At 56.8% G+C, this 21737-nt stretch overlaps 1 protein-coding gene across 3 annotated transcripts in view; it reads right to left on the bottom strand.

The window, feature by feature from the left end:
• Positions 1-792: 792 nt before the first annotated feature.
• LETM1 (leucine zipper and EF-hand containing transmembrane protein 1) overlaps positions 793-21737 on the bottom strand; it is a 32631-nt gene continuing 11686 nt past the window's right edge. Inside the window, exons 4-14 of one of the 3 annotated variants that reach the window (XM_029235393.1) lie at positions 19082-19225; positions 18326-18463; positions 17477-17680; positions 12075-12194; positions 10447-10578; positions 9989-10132; positions 9439-9570; positions 6373-6507; positions 5379-5569; positions 4175-4313; positions 793-3239 (exon numbers count right to left, since the gene is read on the bottom strand). In XM_029235393.1, coding sequence (XP_029091226.1) covers positions 3090-3239; positions 4175-4313; positions 5379-5569; positions 6373-6507; positions 9439-9570; positions 9989-10132; positions 10447-10578; positions 12075-12194; positions 17477-17680; positions 18326-18463; positions 19082-19225 — 1629 coding nt within the window. In that variant the 3' untranslated portion in view covers positions 793-3089. Of the gene's footprint in view, positions 3240-4174; positions 4314-5378; positions 5570-6372; positions 6508-9438; positions 9574-9988; positions 10133-10446; positions 10579-12074; positions 12195-17476; positions 17681-18325; positions 18464-19081; positions 19226-21737 lie in introns of all 3 variants that reach the window. The other 2 variants (XM_029235394.1, XM_029235392.1) reach the window with 2 other exon arrangements.

The following is a 21737-nucleotide window of genomic DNA, read 5'->3' as shown; positions in this document are numbered from 1 at the left end:
ACACTCAGTCCTCAGCATGAGGGGACTGGGTGCCTGCCGGGGGTGAGATGAACCTGGACAGGAGCCACTGAGGCCCAGCAGCCCCCTGCCCGTGCCTGCACCCCCAGGAACATCTCCCTTCCATACGGGTCACGACCCACGTGCGAGCCCGCAGAACCCCTGGGGCAGACTGTGGCCAAGGCCAGGCTCAGGGAGAGATGGGGTGCAGGTGAGGACGTCCCTGGGCAAGGGGTCGGGGCTCAGCAAGGGTAGAAGGATCCCCCACAGGACCTGGGGCCAGTGCAGGGGTGAGGCCGCCTGAGACAGGCTGGACGTCCCAGCTCACTGGGGGTGGTCTGTCCACGCTGGGAGAATGGGGAGGTAGGACCCTCTGCCTGGCGGCCGTCCCAGCTGGGCCTCAGCTCTCTGCCCAGGGTAGGCCCCCCCACCCCTGGAGCCCAGAGATGAGGGCCGGGGAGGCAGTGGGCACGGGGCGGGGGGGCGCTGCGGGCTGGCCCCCGGTCCGCACACCCCGTCAGCTCTCTAGGCCCTGCCCTGGTGTCGGGGAGACCGCAGTTCCTGAGGGCCCCCTCAGACAGTGGAGGGCACAGCCCTTAGGCAGTGCTGTCCCTGATCCCAGGGGCCCTCAGTCTCTCAGAACAGAATTCCACCCCCTAGGGCTGGCCAGGGTCCCAGCCCTGCCCACCAGGGACCACCCCCCACCCCGGGGCCTCTGAGGGTCGGGGAGAGGAGAGCCTGGTCAGGCAGTGGCTGCCTCGCCGACCTGACAGACCGTCACAGGGAAGACAGGCCATCACGACAGCGCTTTATTCAACCTTCTCCTTACATCAACTCGAGTGCCTAGTCACCAGCACAGTCTGAGGGGACGGGCAGGGCACGCGGTCACAGCACAAGGGGACACCAGAGGCCAGGACCAGAGCGCTGGAAGGCCCTCTTGTCACGCTCTCCTGCCGCGAGGCTGGGACCAGATGCTCAGACAGCTCTGCCATTTCCCGCCCTGACTGCCGGTGGGCCACACGGTTCACAAATCTGGTTTTGAGCTGTTACAGGAGCACGAATTTGATATTTTAATAAAAACACTATTTCTAAAAAAGGTGTTTACACACAGCCCGAGGAGGCGGCCCTCAGGCCAAGCCGGCCCTGGGCCCCTGGTGGACATGCAGACAGAGCCGCCAGCGGCCCAGGGCCCGCCGTGAGGAGCACCGCCTAGAGGTTCTTCTCTGCAAGTTACCAGGTGCCCTTCCTTCTCAAAGTCTGGATTTGGATATTCCAAAGCGACTCTGGAAGCCACGTGCCAACTTCCTGAATCCCTAATGAAGAAACCGGTGTTTAGGGGGAGCGAAGGAAGAATTCCCATTCCGCGTCACAGATCCCGAGGACATCACAGACGGCGGCCCTGACGCCTCGCTCGTCACGTAAGACTCTCGTTCCCAGAGCCGCGTTCCATACACCTGCACCCGGGCACCCCTGTCAGCGGCAATAAATAAATTTCAGGACAGTAAAAACAAGCAACGCGAAGGGGGAAGCCTGCAGCAGACCGTGGCCCACGGTACAAACACCAGCGAAGGATCCCGCTGCACTGGGGGCGCAGACACACACGATCTGGGAGGGCGGGGGGGCGGGGTGGGTGTGCGACGGCAGCGACGGGGATGCCCCGGGCGCCTGGCGAAGGCAGCGAGGTGAGGACGGAGGCGGGAAGGATGACCCCATCCGCGGCACGCCGGCTACCACGAAGTTCACGAGCAAGCACGCTTCCGCAGCGGAAAACCAGGCCACTAAAACACGTGTGAGAGGACTCATAAGTATCAATTAAGCACGGGGAACGTGCCTCTTGAATAACCGAACGAGGAACCCTTCAGAACCCACTGCCCCTTTACGAAGGTTTACATCTGAGAATACAGAATCTTATTTTGTCGAGTTTCTTCTTTATCGGCTGGGTAAAAAGTTTCAAGTAACTTGGAAGCTATCATCTCGTCGTCGTCCTCCCTCAGCTCATCTGGCCACTCTAGGCCCACGTCTTCCGATTCCTATGTCTGTTTTCCCCCAAAGAACGTTCTTGCCGTACCTGACCCAGCCTTTGCGTGGGCAGCCGGACAGAGCTGGGGCCACAGGCCGCCCAGCACCCCCACCCCCACCCCCGCCACAGAGCACTGGCCTCCCCGAGCTGCCGGTTGTGGACCCATCACCGGACACGCGGTGAAACCCGCTCCGAACACCCAAGGGAGCGGTGAGGCGCTAACACCCGAAATGAGGAAACTTTCTAAAAGCACAACAAAGTACTGCACCCGAGATGCTTCATTTTCCAGGGCTTCATTAGCACCTCTCCTGGCATAATTTACATTGGATTTACTCAGGTGGGCAGACTGTCATGTGAGGAAATTCTGTACCAGTTAAGTGGTTAGGGTTAGGTGAGAATCAAAGAGAACTCAAGAAAGAGCTCGGACACACACGTCAGAGCGAACTTCCAGGAGACCTGACATCCGCGTCAGAGAACGTGGCCCTCCAGAGGCCACGGAGATGACGGGCGTGTTCGCTCACTCGCTGCAGGTGTGAGCTTGGGAGCGTGCACGAGTGGCTCCTGTTCACACTGATCTGTGGGAATCCAGGCCCACGACTCATGAAGCGTCCTCTCCAGCCGAGGCGGCTGTGTCTGCACGACCCCAATCCCACGCCTGGGGCTCCACGGGCACGGGGAGTCCACGCGGCCGGTCCTCTCTCCTCCCACAGCAGACACCGCCAGGGGACACGCGGGGAGGCCCGAGCCGCCTCAGGAGCCCAGGGGGCTGTGCAGGGCCACGACCCCCCGCTGCCGGCAGGCCTCACGCTTGCCTGCCACAGCTGGGACCACACCAGCACTGGGCCACCGCGTGAATCCAGAGCAGACTCCCTGGAGGGGTTCAGGGATCCAGACTGGCTGAATCTTCGTGGAATGATGGAAATTAAAAATTACTGATTATGAAGTTTCTGATTTATTCCAGACAAAATATTAGATCTGTCTCTAAGAATCACTTCAAAGCAATAACTGTCACGTTAGGACCACTGCGGCAGACGCACGAAGGGCCACCAAGGCACCTGAGAGCCGGCGGGCCCTAACTCTTCACTTCTGCGGCCTCCTTCTCGGCCTTCTCCTTGGCCTTCTCCCTCTCCTCCACCTTCTCCTCCTTCCCCAGCATGGCCACAATCTCAGCCACCTGGCTGGTAGAGATGTGGATGTCTTCTTTGTCCACCAGCTCGATCACCTGCACACACGGGAAGGGACGAGGGCCTCAGAGGTGGCTCTGCCCCTTCACAGCATGAAATCTCCCCTCAGGACACGGAGGGCAGACGGCACACGGCCACCAGGCTGGGATGGCCTTTGACACCCATAGGCCACGCTGTCCCGCCGGGGGCCCTGGGTCCTCCATCTGCCCCGGTCTTCTGAGGGCCAGACCCCCACCCGCACGGAGCCAACAGGCTCCACAGCCCCAGACCAGGCTATGAGCCGCCAGGGAGCGGGCCCGGGTGAGGGCGCCAGCTGTGCCTCCCTCCGGTCGCAGGGCTGCAGGAAGGTGGGATGGACGACACAGAGAGGCTGCCGGGCCGGGCCCTGCTCGGGCAGAGCGCCGTGAGCACCAAGGAGGGGCCCCAGACGACAGGCCCCGCCCAGCCACTGCTGCCGCTAGGGTGATGGCGCTCAGCCCACGAGCGGGGAAGGCCGTGCTCCCGACCAAAGTGACGTCCGCTGACATTCTAGGTAGACGTTTGAGTGGAAAGTCCCTGACGGGCTGGAGAGACCCTGGAGCCATGAGAGCTGCCGGCGAAGGCGTGCTCTCCACTGGAACGCCAGAGCCCACGGCCATCCTGTGGAGGCGGAGCCCCGTGCAGGTCGCCTGGGCTGCCCAAGCTCCCGGCACCCTCTCAGGCCTCCGGCCACCCCCAGGGGTCCCGAGGCCCAGCCCCGAGGACCACACGTGTCCCCTCCGGGCTGCCATGGCCCAGCCCCCCCAACACTGTGCTCCGCAGACCCGGCCAGGGCTGGGCCAGGGGAGGCCAAGCAAGAGCCGGTGACCTGCTCCAGACGGACGGCCTCACTGCCCTGACTCCACTCTGTTTGCGGCGAGGGCGAGACCAGCCCCAGGGGCCTCTCGGGTGGACGCACAGGTGGAAAAGGCTCCCCAAGACCCCCACGACCCACCTTGACGAGGTCGTCGATGTTGACCTTGCCATCCTTATTCTCGTCCAGGGCCAAGGCCAAGCTGAGGAGCTTGTTTTCGGGAATGTGCTTGATTTGCTTCATGGCACTGATGAGCTCGGCAACGCTGATGACGGTCTCCCTGGGGAACACAGCCCGCACGCGGCACAGCTGGCACCCCTACAGCCTCACTGGGGCCACGTGGGTCAGACCTGCCCTGGACAGCCCCTCCCTCCAGAGCTCCCTCGCCCCGTCCTCTGGGAACACCCAGCCAACTTGGACACAGAAACAGAAACCACCGCCCCGTCCAGGGTCTCCTGTGCGTGCGCAGCCGCCCAGCGAGCCCGGCCTCTCCAGTGGGGACGAGGCCAGTGGGTCCCTCAGGCCTGCCTGCGCCCTGGACAGGGTGGGAGGGGCTGAGTATGGCCACACTGCCCTCCGACCAGGTGGAGGGCAGTGGGCCCACACAGCACAGCAGGTCAATCCAAGAGGGGACACTGGCCTCGCCCGGGGGGAAGGGCCGCTGACCTGAGGACAGCGGGGGCCCTGCAGCCAGCCCGCCTGCCTGCCCCCTGGAGACGTGGGCGCTCGTGGTGCGCTGTCTGGCCCACGGGAGCGCCGAGCGTCAGTCGCTACCACCTGGGGGGGTTTCATTTGCCCGGCAGCCACTCACACGACGCTGGCCCCCGCTGGCCGCTGTCCCAGGCATGTGGGACACACCAGTGCAGAGCCGGCCCCCACGCAGGGGGTCATTACTGAGTTGCCTGTGTGTAGGGGTTCAGGAAGAGGAAGGAGGCTGGAGGAAGGGGAGAAGGGACAGGGAGAGGCTGGTGGTTCCCAAGGGAGCTGTGATCCGAAGGACACTCTGGAAGGACCGGTGACAGCAGCCTGGAGAGAGCTGGGGGAGGGGCGGTGGGCACAGGGAGAGCAGGCAGCCGCAGCCGAGGTCCTCCAGACGTGGGCTGACAGCGCTGCACCATGTGTGCGTGTGCTTATGTGTGTGAGCACGCACGCGTGCAGGGAACACCCAACTTGGGGCCGCTTCAGTGACAGTGTCGTGGAGAAGTGGGGACACCTGGGTTCTGGCTGCAGCCGCTAGGTCAGAAGGGCGGGGCAGCTGGTCACCACAGCTGAGAAACGTGCTCTGGTCAGAAAGGCCCTGGGCCCCCCGGGCTCCAGGCCCCTGGCAACCACGTCGCACACTCACCCTGCAGACGAGCCCTCGGCGGCCACGCCCAGCTTGCCAGCCTTCTGATCGGCCTCCAGCTGCGTGAGCAGGCTGTCGATCTGCCCGATCATCTGTTGTACCCGCTTCGTCAGCCTCTTGCTGGCTTTAGACTCTTCCACATAGATTTCTTTGCCAGTCTTTGAAAGTTCCTTCTTGATCTCCTGCAAGTCCTAATAAAATTATTTGCTTGTAAAAAGACTGCCTTAAAACTAAAATAGAAACCTTAAGTTCACCTTGCAGAAGTAACTGGATTAACCCAGACTCCATCATAAAGGTGGAAAGGTCTAGGCTGCGCGCGGAGCAGTCCCATGAACTCGAGCCACAAAGCAGCAGGCTTACTGCTGTCTATCATGCAAATTGGTTCTCATTGCAAACTCAAGCACTGTTTTTGTAGCAAAGGAAATGAACTCTGTCCTGAACCCCGACTTTCTTCCTGACGGTGAAAGAATCCAGGAATGGTGAGTGCCTTCTTAAATTCCAACTTGTGGTTTTCCCTACGAGCAAGCGTTACAGGGAAGAACGGGAGGTTAGGTGGGGACTGGAGAACCCACACAAGAGGGCTGCCACGACAAAGTTCAGAAAATAACAGATTATTTTTACCAATCTTTAAATAAATAAATAGTATGTAAGAAAGAAGTCTCTTTCGGGGAATCATGAACAAAAATAAGATTTCATATACCAAGTGACCAGACTGTTCATCTGATACCTTCATGTGTTTAGAAACTAAAAAGATATATGCGTGTCATCGACAAGGGCGAATGGCCGGCATTCCAGGGGAAAGTGACAGAGTGGGATGACTAGAAAAGCTACTGAATAAGATTTACTTAAATTCAGTTTTCTCTCCAAAGACCATTTGGCCAGCTTTTCCCTTATCTGATGGAGGCATCACTGAACACTGGGGGCCGATGCAGCCTGGGTTTACTCTGTGTGTAGCCTCAGCCCCGCCCCCGCCGCCCCTCCCCCCACGCCGCACCTCACTGTAGTCCTGGACGTCCTCCTTCAGCAGCTCCAGCTCCTCCTTCTCTTTCGTCAGAGATTTCTTCTGACCCTTCAGTTTCGAGCAGGCGTCACTGAGTATGTCAATTTCCTCCTGAGTTATTTCCTCTTCCTGGAAAGAAAATAAACAAGCAAACCGAAACCCTACATGAAGGGGAGTAACTGGCTTTCCCCCGAAGGCTTGGCCACTTTTCTATCCGTGTCCCGTGTCCACACTGCGCGTGCCAGTCTTGGGCTCTGGGCGAGGCGACAGGCACCTGCAGTCACCGTCTTCGCTCTCCGAGGGGCCTCCTGCACCCGAGCGCACCTGTGCAAATGTGTCCGGCAGACGTGCATAGCCACGGAGCGACCACCACCCGACAGAGAAGTATCGTTACCCTGAAGGTTTCCTCGTGCCCACATCCCCACCCCCACCCCACTGGCCTGCCTTCTGCCACGACAGCCTCGTTTGCTGGAATTCTGACAAACGGTATCACGTGGCTTGAGCTCCGTCACCCTGAGATTCACCCACGTGACGGTGTGTTCCTTCTGACCGCCGTGTACGATTCCATCCGCAGATACGCCAAACCTGCTTCTCTCCATCGTCGTAGCTATTCTAGGTCCTCTGAATTTCCATATATGTTTTAGAGTAAGTTTGTCGATGTCAACAACAAAGCCTGCTGGGATTTTGATGGTGTTGAATCCACAGATCGGCTGGGGAGAATTAACAGCCTACCAACACCAAGTCTTCACATTCACGAGTGCAGTGAAGCTCTCCATTTAGTTACTGCTTTAATCCACCTCAGCAGCACTTTACAGCATCCTGTACAGCTCTTCATATCTACTTTCAAACTTATCCCTAAGTAGTTCACTTTCTGGATACTATTGTGTGATATGCTTCTTAGAATTTCAACTTGATTGTTCATTACTAGTACAAACAAGTACAATGACCTTTTAGGTGCTCACGTCATCCGTGAATAGTTTCGCTTCTGTGTGATTTTACTTGTTTTTCTCTAACCATCCTGGCCAGACCCGCAGTCCGATGCTGAACCGGTGGTGACAGCAGACACCCGTGCTACCGTTAGGGATCCTGTGACCGCAGGTGCCACTCTGGCTGCTTTAAGTGGGGTTGAGAAGGTTCGCTCCCACTGGTTTGCTGAGAGACCTTTTCAATTGAGAAGAGATGCTGAGAGACCTTTTCAATTGAGAAGAGATGCTTCTGCCAAGCGCTTTTTGTGCATCTACTGAAATGATCGTACATGGTTTTTCTCTTGAGGCTGTTAATGTGCTCGTTACATTGACTAATTTTTTTGTATTCCTTGGACAAACCCCACCAGGTCACAGTGTATTATCCTTTCTACAGAACAGCTGCATTTCACTTACTAGAAACTTGTTGAGAATTTCACACCTGTGTTCAGGACAGATACTGGTCTGTAGCTGTCTCGTACCCATCTGGTTTTGGCATCAGGGGATGCTCATCTCAGTATATCCTCTTCTCAACTTTCTGCCAAGAGCCTGTGTAGCACGGGAAGGGTTTATTCTTTACATGTTTGGACTCACCAGCAACTTCACCCCTGAAGCCATGTGGGTCTGGGGCTTTCCCTGTGGAGAGGTTCTTCAGCTACCAACTCAATTTCCTAGAGCTATTCAGGTCTCTGTTCGAGTAAATGGTCAATACCGATAAGACCCAGCCTTGTGCTGCAAATAGGAAACGGCGGTGCCCCGACTCTCTGTGGCATCTTTCCAACAAACCAAGGTTCTTCAGTGTAAGTTTTTAAAGGTTTGTGCTCCTTGCTAAGAAATCCTTGGCGATCCTTAGTTCATAAGCTCTCCGGAGAGTTTAAGTGTCCTTTCACGTCTAAGTCTTGAATCCACTGGAAATGGAATGCATCTGTTTCCATGGAGACAGCCAACCATGCTGGCCCTACTGCTGATGAGTGACCCCTCCTCCCAGACCACGCTCCATGGGCCCGACCAGGCCCCGCCTCTGTTCAGCTTCCGGGCCTCAGCCCCAAACTGCCTTCAAAATGACCCTGGTATCTCAGTTCCTGACCCTTCCCAGGGTCACCCTTCAAGCCTAGGTCAGCCCAGGCTCCCGGGACCCTCCTCCTCTCAGCCTCTTATCAGTGACAAGAGCGTGTGGGTCTTCATCTGTCTCCTGGGCCATCACCGGGTGAACAGAGGCTCACTGGACTTATCCCAGGCTATGCCAGCCCCTTCCCACCACACCACACCAGCCCTGCAGCCCACAGCTCCCTTCACCAAGACCCCTGGTGTTGACGCTTTATGATTTCTCTTCTTATACGCACAGGACTGGAGGCCCTGCAGTGGGGCCCTTCCCTCCACCTCCAATGACCCCGCGGGGCCCATCAGGGGTCAGTCCCCATCCACCCGGCCCTCAGGACACGTGACGAGGCCCACCCCTCTACCCAGGTGTCAACACACTCGACTTCACACGCACCCCCCACCACAGCCTCGTCCCCCCTCTGACCCCCTCTGAATGCGGTGGTCCCCCACCCGCCCCACCCCGGGACCTCGCTGAGAATCCCCAGACATAAAGCTGCCGTCCTGGTTTCTGTCTCCTACTCCAGCTGCCCGACGCTGCTGCCGCCCATCTAGTAAACACCTCCTGCCCCCAACACGCCTTCAGAAGCTGCTCTGCCCATCATGCTCCGTGTGCCAGGGGCCACCTGGCGGTTCCCCTGGCAGAAGGCGTCTCATGAGGAACATGAGCTACAACCATGACGGCAAGGCTGCCAGAAGCGAGCACCCCCAGCGCGCACCGCACATCGGGCCCCCTGCGCCGGGCAGCTGGGAAGGGGACAGCAAGGGGGGCTTCCCCGCTGGGGGCCCTGCCACACGGAGCACAGGGGCTGCAGCCAGGGCAGGGCCGCCTCACCCTCCCCGGCCTCGCTCTCCTCGCCCCTCGACCATCCATCGTCACCCTGAGAAGCCAGGCTGCGGCCTTCCGGCCCCGCTTCCTCGGGAGCCCCCACCCTGCAGGCGGGCTCGCTGGCCCTGCGGTGCGGCTCCAACACCGCTCCCTCCAGGCGGGCGCCATTACCTTCAAGCCCTCTAGGACGGGCGCGCTGTCCATCAGGGCCTCGGACGGCAGGGTCACATCAGGCTCTTCCGGCTGCGGCTCGACCACCAGCCTCCCAGGGGCACCTTCTGCCACCACTTCAGGCTCCACTTCCTTCTGAAACGCAAGGCCGCTGCCGGCTCAGCACCACCCGTCAGACCGTGGCCTTCCCAGGCATCCACACCGGCAGACGTGCCGCTGGCCAGAGGGCCGCCAAGCGAGGGGCAAGGTCTACAGAGCCCGGCCGGCTGGCAGTGGGGTCTGCCTCCGCCAGGTTCCGCCGCAGGACCCTCCACGTGGGCGCAGCGCGTGACGAGCGCAGTCACGCAGCTTCTGCATCCACGCCCCAGCATCTACGGGCTGCCGGAGGCCTCGGTGAGGTCGCCACAGCCTCGAACCCCAGCTTCAGGGCCTCAGGGCCGGCCGCTTGCGCTGACTGGCGCCCGAGCCGCAAGAGTGCGTCTGCCTCCCCGTGCCCCCACCCCACCCCACCCATGGGCCCAGCCCTTCCACCGCCCCGCTGCCCGCTCACCGCCGCCTGGGACCGCCTCTGCAGCTCTTTCTCGCGATGCTCCTGCAGGATGGCTGCCTCCTCCTGCAGCGTGGCCTCCAGCTTCGCCTTGTTGTCCACCTGCTCGCCCTCCACCTCGGCCACCTTCACCTGGGCCTCCTTCGCCTTCAGGGAGGGGACACCCGTGAGCACGCTTGGAAGCGGGGCAGGCGCGCCCCCGCCAGAGCAGCCCACACGGCGCCCGGCCCGGGTCTCGGGGTGTCTTGGCCATCAGGGCTTGCTCTCCGAGGAGCAGGAACCCCGGCTGCTGGGAAACGCCCTGAGGACCCCAAGGGCCACCTTCTGCACGCACCGCAGGGCCCTCAGCGTGCAGAGGGCAGACAAGAAAGGAGGGGGCGAGTGGTGGGTCCGGGGGCTCCCCCAGAAGGGAGAGGGCCCCCGGCAGAGTGAGCAGCAGAAGGGGGCCTTGCAACACGCACCACAATCTCCGGAAGGGTCTGCAGGGTGGACTTGAGCTGGTCGGCGGGAGAGAGGGTGTCAGGAAGGTACATGGCCCGGGACAGGATGAGCAGCGACGTCGGGATCTCCTGGTGCAGGTGCAGCTCCAGCCACTGGAAGTGGGAGGTGGAGACCCAGACTCACCTGCCGGCCTCGTCCCACCCACGTTTCCTGTGACCTGGGCAAGGGCTTCTGGCCCTGGAACTTCCCTCTCTGTCCTGGTTTGTGTAGGGAAACGGAGGAGGAGGACACTGGTGGCAACAACCACGGCGGCACCTGAGTGGGCGGACCCGTATGTACCCCGAGCAAGTTCTCCTGGGAGAGACCCCGCAAGCTCCGAAGGGCCTATTTACCGCTGTGCTAACGCCCACTGCCCGCCTCAGTCACGTGACACCCCGCAGCGAGGCCGCTGTGCTAACACCCACTGCCCACCTCAATCACGGGAGCAGGAGACACCCCGCAGCGAGGCCGCTGTGCTAACGCCCACTGCCCACCTCAGTCATGGGAGCAGGAGACACCCCGCAGCGAGGCCGCAGGGCTTGTAAAACACTGAGCGAGACGGCCAGGTCCTGTTCCCAAAGTTCTTCACTTAACAATGGCACAGAAACTCCAAAGGTGCGCTGGTGAATTCATTCGGTGTTTGAGGTTTGCACAGCTACCATGAGCTGGGCACTGTTTGAGGCTATTTTAGTGACACAGACAATGTTCAAACTGACAAAAGAAACCCCGACAATGCTTGGACACAAGGTAGACACAGAACAAAAGATGGGGCGAGAAGAACTCTCAGAATGGGGAGAAAATGCCGAGCACAGGTTAAATGACGAGAGAAGGAAGACACCTGAGGCCTTGGAAACCGAAACACCTCGAGTCCTGACATCCTTCGGGCACAGTGCCCCACACTCGAGTGCCCCAAGTGTGCTCCAGACCAGGCGGACCCAGGGCAACCCCACAGAGGAGGGTCTGCGAGGAGACCCTGTCAGAGACAAGGGCAGTGAAGACAAGGACAAGAATGCACTGCCCACTAAGCACCGTCTGTGTCAGCAGGGGGGGCAGCGGGTGTCAACAGATCTCTGTCTACACTGGGAAGACAACCCGAGGGGGTGCCCAGCTGGCGCCCTGCCCCTTTTGATACGAAGGCTGAGTTGTTGTGAACATTGCCTACCCATCATCGCATCCACTCAGACCCATGCCGGCGGAGCAGGCCTGTGGCCCTGCAGAGCTGGCCCCTGGCTTCTGCCCGAGGGCCCTCTGAGCGGCCGGAGAAGCAGGGTCACTCAGACCCAGGCTGCCAAGAGCAGGAACTTCGGAGGTCGGCCTGGCCTGGGTCCTACTTCCCCAAACACCCCTGGCCTCAGTTGAGAGTCGTACTGGAATTTCAAAGGAAGCTGACCTCGTCCTCGTGAGTCCACAGAAGACGGGGCGGAGGGAAGAGCAAGCACAGCAAAGGCGACCAAGAGCCGGGGAGGGAGATCGGAGCGGCGCCCAGGAGTGGCGGGCAGCCACCGCGTGCGGAGCTCACACAGGCCCCGGCCCAGGCGGCAGCTGAGCCGGAGCACCTCCCGCCCCCTGCTGGGACGGAAGGGCCCCCCACCACACCGCAGGTACGCACCTGCTTCAGCTGGCCCCGCAGACGGTCTTCCGTGACGCCCAGGGCCCGCATGCCTCGCGCCCGACACGCTGCCTGTAGCTCCTTGACGTTGAGGCTGTCCACACCCTCCTCAGCGATCAGCTGTCAAAGGAAGCCAGCCAATTACCTCCTGAAGGGTCACTACGGGTCTGTGCTGTCTGCATTCGCACGCTTGGGAACTAAGTGTCTGATTAGAAACCACCTTCCTGGGCTTCCCTGGTGGCGCGGTGGTTGAGAGCCCACCTGCCAATGAAGGGAACATGGCTTCGAGCCCCGGTCCGGGAAGATCCCACATGCCACGGAGCGTTTGGGCCCGTGCACCACAGCTGCTGGGCCTGCGCTCTGGAGCCTGCGAGCGACAACGGCTGAGCCCGCATGCTACAGCTGCTGAGGCCTGCGCACCTAGAGCCCGTGCTCTGCAACCTCCCGCTCGCTGCAACTAGAGAGGGCCCATGCGCAACAATGAAGACCCAATGCAGCCAAAAATAAATAAATAAAATAAATACATTTATAAAAAAAAGAAAGAAACCACCTTCCTACTATGCTTTGCCAAACACAAGATAAACCCCCACTACCAAGGCCCCGATTCCAGGTTTGCAGTGATCAGACCTTCTGACAGAGGGTGGGACCTTAGGGTCAACAGCCAGGACCCACCCCGAGATGCGAAGACACCCACTCAGGGCCTGCTCTCTGCCCAGGGAGCAGCCCTGCTGCCCGAACCCCACGCTTCTCCCGTCCTGCACTGTGCAGGGACGAGGGGAGAGAAGAGGAGGAACAAAGGGCAACAGTGCCACCTGCTCCCCCCATTTAAACCCCCCAGTGACCCTGTGAGGAGGACACGACCGCTACCTGCATCAACTGTGAGACAACCGTGGGTGGACATGCAGCCACACGGCTCCTCCCCGTGGCTAACACCTTGCAACGTGCAGTATCAAACCACCGCCGGAACGCGATGCCGAGCCAGTCCAGGCAGAAGACACCTCTGTCCCCACGAGGACCTCACAGACACTCCCAACCCCTCTTGACCCCTGGGAACCAACCACCAATCTGCTCTTCATCCCTGTGATTCTGTCACTTGAAGAGCATTACAGGGATGGGACTGCACAGCGCACAGCCTTTGGGGACTCCTTGAGGATCCACGCGGTGTGTGTAGTGATAATCCACTCCTTTCCTTAGTGAGTACACTGCATGGTACAAACGTCCTGGTTTTACCGTTCGCCCCATGAAGGACATCTGGGTTGTTTGTTTCCTTTCCCCATCTTCCCGTGGGGCACGTGGATCCCATCTGCACTTGCCTCCTGCGCTTCTGAGCACATCTCTGCGTCCATTTTCAGGGGCTGCTCTGGTATCACATGCTGCACCTACCTCATCATGGAGGGAACGTGGTGGCCTCCCCCCTTTATCCTCCCCCACTTGTCGAGCTCATCCTAATGTCACCTACTGACACAGAGCCACATCACACAGTGCCCCATTTTTGCCTCCACCATCGCACTTTACTTAGAAGACACACGAGCAGAAGCGAAGCCTGGTGCTTGTCGTGTTCTTTCTTCCTGACGCCCTGAGGTTCCTCTAGGCTCTGCTGGTGACAAATTGTCGTTGTTTTCCTTCACCTGGGAACGTCTTGATTCCTCCCTCGTTTTTATCTTTAATTTTTATTTTTGCTGAATCTAGGATTGAATTGACCGAGTTCTTTTTTTTCAGCACATGAAAAATACTTTCCAGTTCCTTCTGGCCTCCATGGTTTCCGATGAGAAATGCACTGTCATTTGAATTGTGTTTCCTGCAGGTAAGATGCCATTCTCTCTCACTGCTTTCAAAATTATTTCTTCTTCTTTTTTTTTTTAAATAAATTTATTTTTATTTTTGGCTGCGTTGGGCCTTCATTGCTGTATGCGGGCTTTCTCTAGTTGTGGTGAGCGGGGGCTGCTCTTCGTTGCGGTGCGTGGGCTTCTCACTGCAGTGGCTTCTCTTGTTGCGGAACATGGGCTCGAGGCGTGAGGGCTTCAGTAGTCGTGGTGCACGGGCTTAGCTGCTCCACGCCACGTGGGATCCTCCCGGACCAGGGACCGAACCTGTGTCCCCTGCACTGGCAGGCAGATTCTTAACCACTGGGCCACCAGGGAAGCCCCTCAAAATTATTTCTTTGTCCTTCACGTTTGTTCACTTGACTGTGAGTCTTTGTGTGGACTTCTTTGTGTTTATCCGCTCTGAGGCTCACTCAGCGTCTTAAATCTGCAGATGTATGCCTTCTACCGAATCTGGGGAGTGGCCCACGGTCAGAATGGCGCGGGCACCCACTGCTTGTCTTCTTTTCATTTGCTTTGGGGTCCTCCTGGTTCTCAGCACGAGGAGTGATTCTCAGCTGAAGCTGGACATTCTGGGTATAACTCTGGGTATTACGCTATGCGATCCTGGAGCTCACTTCCATCTTCTGTCCTAACTGGCTTCCTCTTGACAGTGCTCTGGCATGGGGGTGTTCTACCCAGCACTTACAGGTGGTGTAACTGACGATCTGGCATCTACGGATCCAAACTAATGGACAAAGTTGTTTACGTCTCCCCTGCTGCCTGGCTTTCCTGGGCGTGCTACAATCATATTTCAAATCCTCCAACCACAAACTCTGACCTCTGCTTCACGTCCTGCCCAATGAAAAACGCCTCCAGCTGACCACTCCCGCTGACCAGTGATGAAGGCTGTCTCGACTCCTCCCTCCCCTCACGTCCTGGTCCCCTCTTCTGGGGAACTGTGAGCACAGCTTCCTTCCAACAGCCCTGAGCTCTCTGTGGCATCACTCAGTCATTGTAAATTACATCCCGGAACAGAAGAGATCTGGCCTCCACTGAGGCCAGGGGGAGAGGTACTTCTGAGTCTACTGGGAGGGGTCTGGCCTCCCCGCTAGGCTCTGCATGCCTCCCTGGCTGGGAGGGGCGGGAGAACCTCTTACTGCCTCTCCTGACACCACTCCAGCAGGGAAGTATGGAGAGTGCCTTGAGACTGTCGGGTGCGGGTGGAGGCCAGACCCCCTGCTGGTCTCTACTGACACCACAGGGGGCAGGGGGCCGGGGATGAATGAGCCAGCTCCTCGCAGCCTTCCCCGATACCATCCCAGCTGCTACAGCCTGAGGGTGGCGGTCCCAGCCCCACCGCCCCTGTGTGTGTGGGGGTGGTCCGGGGAGGGTCGGGGTGGGGAGACACTGTTTCCTGTAGCGTCTGGCTGGAGCAGAGCCATCACTCTCTGAAGTCCTCTGTCCTGCTAGGTGGCCCCGTTCCTTTCCTCTGACCACAGGATGGGATTCTAAAGTCTGTCCTTGTTGGCGATTCTGGCTTCTTCAGCCCCATGGCTGGATCTATGAAGCACAAAGACCTCCTGTGTCATTCCTGGGGTCCCAGGGGCTTCTCTCCACTTTTCAGAATCTTCTTATGTATGTTTTTTACCATTTAACGTCCACGGGAAAGTATGCCCCCTCCACTTTCTCGACAGCAGAGGTCTGGCCACTGCCCCACCTCACAGGAATCTGAAGCACTGAGGTGAGGTGACTTGTTCAATTTCACAAAGCTAGTGAGTGGCCGGGACACAACCCAAGCCTCCTGCCTTCATGCTGCCTCTCCCGAGGAGGGGCAGCCGCACGGCAAATTCTCCAGCAGAGCAGAGAGACAACTTCTCTTCATCCTTACAAAATGCAGTGATGATCTGCTTCTGGAGAACAAGAGAGACAGTTTTACCTGCAGACGGAAATCTTGGAGGATGGGTTTAAGAGTGATCAGACCAAGAAGAGAGGATAAGTAAACCACACGTACAAAAGGATGTAAAATACAGGAAGAGCATATGTGATGCAGGGACCGTGAGCAGTCTAAGGGGAACATAACCCATGTGGGGGGGGGGGGGGGGGTATTTAATGAAATGATGGAAGCACCACAACCAGGAAATAGGATAAGCACAGACACAGACACGCCTAGGGACGTTACTGTATAGCTGCTAAAATCCAAACAAGATGTAACAAAATCCAAACATCTCGGATGCTGCCGGAGAAAGATGGACACCTTCAAAGGAACAATAATAGGCCTGCCAGCTGACATGCACTCAATGGCATCTTATTTTTTTTTTTTTTTTTTTTGCGGTACGTGGGCCTCTCACTGCTGTGGCCTCTCCCGCTGCGGAGCACAGGCTCCGGATGCGCAGGCTCAGCGGCCATGGCTCACGGGCCCAGCCGCTCCGCGGCATGTGGGATCTTCCCGGACCGGGGCACGAACCCGTGTCCCCTGCATCCGCAGGTGGACTCTCAACCACTGCGCCACCAGGGAAGCCCTCAGTGGCATCTTTAAATGTAGAAAAAAGAACTGCAAGCCTGGAGTCCTACACCCAGCAATACCCTGCAGAATGGAAGGTTAATACAGACAAATCCATACAAACAGCCACTGAGGGGACTCCTCAAGTGGAGGAAACGGTCTGGGTGGAAACGCAGGAAGGAAGGAAGGGGGTCAGGAGGATAAATACGTGGTGCACACACATCAACTCAGCAGCAAAAGCGCGTGCAACGCAGAGGCGGGGCCGGCGAGTGCAGCTGGGACCTGGCGCGTGGCAGGAAAAGCACTCAGTCCCATTAGACTCCTGTGTGTCGAGGAAGATCGTTGTAAACTCCAAAGAAATTGCTATAACAATAAATAAGGAGCAAGCTAATGGAGAGCGGACGGAAGAGTAAACATTTGATTAATCCAAAAGAAGGCAAGAAAGGAGATAAAGTGGAACATGAAACACACAGGACAAAGAGGAAAAGAGTATGGACTAAATACTACAACTGTAAGACAGAGGGTCTTCAGAGCAGATGAAAACAGTAATAAACACAAGGCAGAGAGGATTCAGGAAGCCCGTAAGTAACAAGAGGGAAGATCAGCCCCGAGGCAAGCTGGTGCAGCTATCAGAAGACCAGGCGCCACAGACTTCAACGCAAGCAGCGTCACTAGGGAGAACGAGGGACACTTCGTGACTTCCTGAGACACACACACTGCACGGGGGCAGGCAGGCAGCACAGCTCCGGAGCAATCTGGTCACGGGCCAGGACTTGCTTTTGGCCTCCTGCCCTTTTTACTCAGGAGCCGCAATTCTAGGTCACTATTTTTATAGGACCTATCAAAGATCTGGGGCATAATTCACATTAATACGTATTTATTAGAGGGTTCTTTAGGGTAGCAGATTAGCTAAAGTGACGGTTAATAAACTAGGACACGTTCATATAATGAAACATTAGGCTGCCTTTAAAATCCACCTTTTCAGCGACTACGTCCCACCACGGGAAGGTGTGCTGTCACAGCGGCTGGAAACCGTGTGATCCCAGCACTCACCCCAGGAGACACAGACGAGCCCTGAGCAGGCTGTGGGTGCTCACCTTGTCGTCGGCCTTGATGGAGCGCAGCCTCATGGTGAGCTGGAAGCGCAGGAAGTTGTTGGTGCCCATGGACTGCAGCTCCAGCAGCTTGCACAGCGCCACCAGCTGTAGGCGCGTGAGGTTGTCCAGGGTCAGCTCATCCTCAAACAGTTTGGAAAACCGCATGATTTCCTCGTTGCTGGGTCTCTCGCCCGTCTCTCGGATCTGCGGGAGCCATGGTAAGGGTCACCACGGGTGGGCTGTGTCCCCCGCACCCCCATGGCCTCGGGTCACACGCCTCAAGTCAGGAAACAAAGCAGAAGGGGCCACCCACACCCTCCCTCAGCTCCGCTCACATCTCCTACCGGGAGTGGCCCCTGCGACCCAAAGCCCTGAGCGCTGCCTGGCTGGGCTCCTGCGAGCGAGGCGTCCTCGCAGGGGATGGCATCCGGTCCCTGGCCCTTGTCTGCTACGCCAGCGGAGCCGAGGCGGCTGGCCGGGAGGAGGCCGGGGACTCTCCATGCTGGGCTGGCCTCCCGCACCGTGGGCATGGCTATGGGGCAGTCTGCCCCTCCTTCCCAGCCCAGCCCCCTGCTGGTCACAACTGTGGGGTCTTAGGTCCCTGCCAAACTCTACCTCCCCCAGGGCTGCTGCAAAGTCCGGAGACCCAGGCCAGGGCTTGTGAACGTAAGTTCACGTTCTTGGGGCAGCAGGCTTGACCTCCAGTAGCCCTGCCCCCATCGTGCACAGTGAAAAGGAGGGAAGAAAGGAGACAAGGCACGCTCCCCAGATAAGGCGGGCAGCCCCGAGGCGCTAACCAGCACTGGGGACCGACAGGGCAAGGCCTCAAGGGACGACGCATCACAGCACCTTCTGGAAAAACACGGCGAAGTCTTTGGTGGCGTCCCCCTTGGCTGCCTTGTTCTTCAGGGCCATCTCCTCGATGGTGTCCTGCAGAAACTTGGCCAGCTCCAACTTGACCCGCAGCTCCTTCTTCAGCCTCTCTTCCTGCGAAGTCAGAGAGGGCACTGCACTCCTGGGTTCCTGCCCCGCACGGCTTCCTGGACGGCGCTGGTCCGGCAGCTGCTTCGAGCCCCAGCACGAAGTGCATGTACACCCAACCCAGCGCCGCCACATGCCTCCTGAACAGCGCTTCCTCCACCCACGAGCTCTGTGTGACCCTCCCCCCCCACCGCCAGAGAAGGGCCAGCAAATTCCATAAAGGGCTGGCCTGTAAAGCTTTCAGGCCCTGCGGGCTGAGCCATGTGAAACGTGAAGGCCACCAGACAATACACACACGACAGGCAGGCATGTCCCCAGAAGGCCTTACTGACCAAAATGGCCCGTGGGCTGGAAGTCTGCCAACCCTGCCCTAGACCCGTCTCGTCCCCCACGAATGGGTCTCGACCTGTGGCTCAAGGAACACTGGTCTAGAGAAACTAGAATTTAAGACACATTTTAAAGAGAAGCAAACCTGAAACCAGCACCTATTAAATAATCACAGCACAGCATGACTGAATTATGAAGAAAACATAAAATTTAAAAACATCTAACATCTGAAATGTCAGTCATAAAACAATGCAGCCTTGTAGCTGCTTTCAAACTGGGTCAAAACGAGCCGGTCACCTTGATGGACTGGGTCTCGAACGTGGACGGTAACATGTTGGGGAAGAGCTTTACGGCAACAGGAAGCAGGAACTCCATGAAGGGCACCACCACGAAGACCAGGAAGGGCACCAGGCGGAAGAGGTCGGCACAGATCCGGAGGAACTGGAAAGGGGTGGAGGGACCAGAGGGTGACTGGGGAGCATTTCTTGCACAGTCGTCCGCAGGAGCACCAGCAGGCGCCTCGCAGGGAGCAGACAGGGCTCCGGAGGCCGCCTGAGGCCAAACCACAAGGTGACGGCCTTCGGAAAAGCTGGGTGGAAGCTACCTCCCTGAGTGGAGAGGCACCCATCACTGGATGCTGCCAGTGAGCCGCCCCCCCAGGGCGTTTGCCAGGTGCCCACCGGCCTGGCAGACAGCTGGACAAGACTGACAGGCGGAGGACTGGCCACTGCTGGCAGCAGCGAGGGCCTCCGGGGAAGGCTGCGGCCACACCACGCACTCCAAGCGCTCTGCGGAAAGGAGGGCCGAGTGCTGGCGGGGCACTTCTCTTGTGTTCCCTGACACAATCGGTTAGATTTAAGACTATGTAACACAGCAATGATCAGGGAAAAAATCCAAGTGCCTCACTGATGTAAACAAACCACTGCTGAAGACATTAAAGAAACGTGCGACTTGAAATAATCGACAACCCCTGAGAACAGCGGACACTGCCAGGCCTCCAGCAGCTCACCTGCCCCTGCGCCAGTGCCTGCTCACACGTGCTCCTTCCACTCGGAACCGCCTGGGTGCACGGCAGCCGAGACTACACTCCCCGCATCCCCAGCTGTGCTTCCACCGTGACTGACGAGACTGTCTTTGGAGGAGTGACGTCATTTCTACTAAGGGCCTCGTTTCTGGCTGGCACCACTTTCCATGATGGTTGCCCTCCCCGGGGGTCAGGCGTCACCCACCCTGCGACAGTGGTCACTGTGATCACCTGGACAGGCTGCTCTCTCCACCTGTGAGGGAACGCCCTGAGAGCGCGCAAATAAACACCCACCTCTCTCCCTAGACACATTCATCACGGTTCCTCCCAAACCAGCCTCTACTCTGATGGCCACAAAACGACAATTTCCTAACTCAAGCCCATCTCCCCATTTATCGACCTCGCTTTGCACCTTCATTTTTCTATTTATTACCAAAATGGACTCAAGGATTCCCATGTTTTTCATTTGTTTATAATTCATTATCATCTATATTTTTATGCTCAAATGATCCCAGATATGACCCTTCAAGTTGGTGCCTATGTTTTTTAACATTCTCCCATTAAATTATTTTTAGCAGTTCTATCGAGGTTTAATTTACGTACCGTAACATTCGCTCATCGTAAGTATGTAATTCAATAAATTCTGGTAAATGTATAGACTGAAACCATCTCTAAAGTCCAGTTTTAGTACCTTTTCATCGTGACAACAAGCCCCACTGTGTCCGTCTGCAGTTAGCCTCCATCCCCACCCTGGGGTCTAGGCAAGCAGGGATTTGATTTCTTTCTACAGCTTTGCTTTTCCTGAAAATTTTCCATGCGCAGAGCCAGCGTCCAGCTTCTGTTACCAGTGTATAAATGTCTAGGAATATCATGTCCTCTTGGCAACCTGACCCTCTCGTCACCATGAGTGACCTCTTCTGCCCTGGTAATCCTGCTCTAACGTCGACTCTGTCTGATATTAACGTTGGCTTTCCTGGACTAGTGTTAGCACCACTTACCTTTCTCCATTCTTTTACTTTTAACCTATTTGTGTCTTTACATTTAGATGTGTTCCTTGTAGAGTGCACAGAGTTCAGTCTTGCTTTTTTATTTAATCTGACAATATCAACCATTTAGTTAATAAAACTAGAGAAAGAAAACACCATATGACTATCTAAATAGACACAGAAAAGATAAACAACAAGAATTTACTGTATAGCACAGGAAACTATATTCAATATCTTATAATAACCTATATCATGAAAAATAATCTGAAAAATATATATACATAATTGAATCACTTTGCTGTACACTTAAAACTAACACAATATTGTAAATCAACTATACTTCAAAAAAATTAAAAATAAATAGTAAAAAAAGTAGATGCAGAAAAAGCATCTGACAAAATCCAAAATCTGTTCCTGATAAAAAGTCTGATGGAATTTACAAAAAAGATACTAGAACTAATAACTGGGTTTGGTAAGCCTGCAAGATACAAGATCAATATATAAAAATCAACTGTATTTCTATATACGAGCAATAAACAAATGGAAAATAAAATTTTAAAAATTCTATTTACCTACAACAGACAGAATGTGGAAGCAACCCAAGTGTCCATGGATGGATGATGGATAAACAAACTGTGGTCCATACACACAACAGAATATCATTCAGCCTTAAACAGGAAGGAAATTCTGACACCTGCTATGGCGAAGGTGAACCTTGAGGACATTCTGCTCAGTGAAACCAGCCAGTCACAAAGGACAGATCCTGTGTGATTCCACTGCTATGAGGTCCCTGAAGGGTTCAGATTAAGAGAGACAGAGAGTAGATGATGGATGCCGGGGGCTGGGGGCCAAGGGATGGGGAGCTGTTATTTAACAGGTGCAGTGTCAGCTTACGAAGATGACAAGAGATGAAGAGTTCTGGAGACAGATGGTGGTACCAACT

Source organism: Monodon monoceros, unplaced genomic scaffold (assembly GCF_005190385.1).
Source record: "Monodon monoceros isolate NGI ecotype Baffin Bay Population unplaced genomic scaffold, NGI_Narwhal_1 Super_Scaffold_20, whole genome shotgun sequence".
Classification (NCBI taxonomy): domain Eukaryota; kingdom Metazoa; phylum Chordata; class Mammalia; order Artiodactyla; family Monodontidae; genus Monodon; species Monodon monoceros.
Note: the sequence above shows the minus strand (reverse complement) of the source record. Positions and strands in the feature narration are given on the sequence as shown.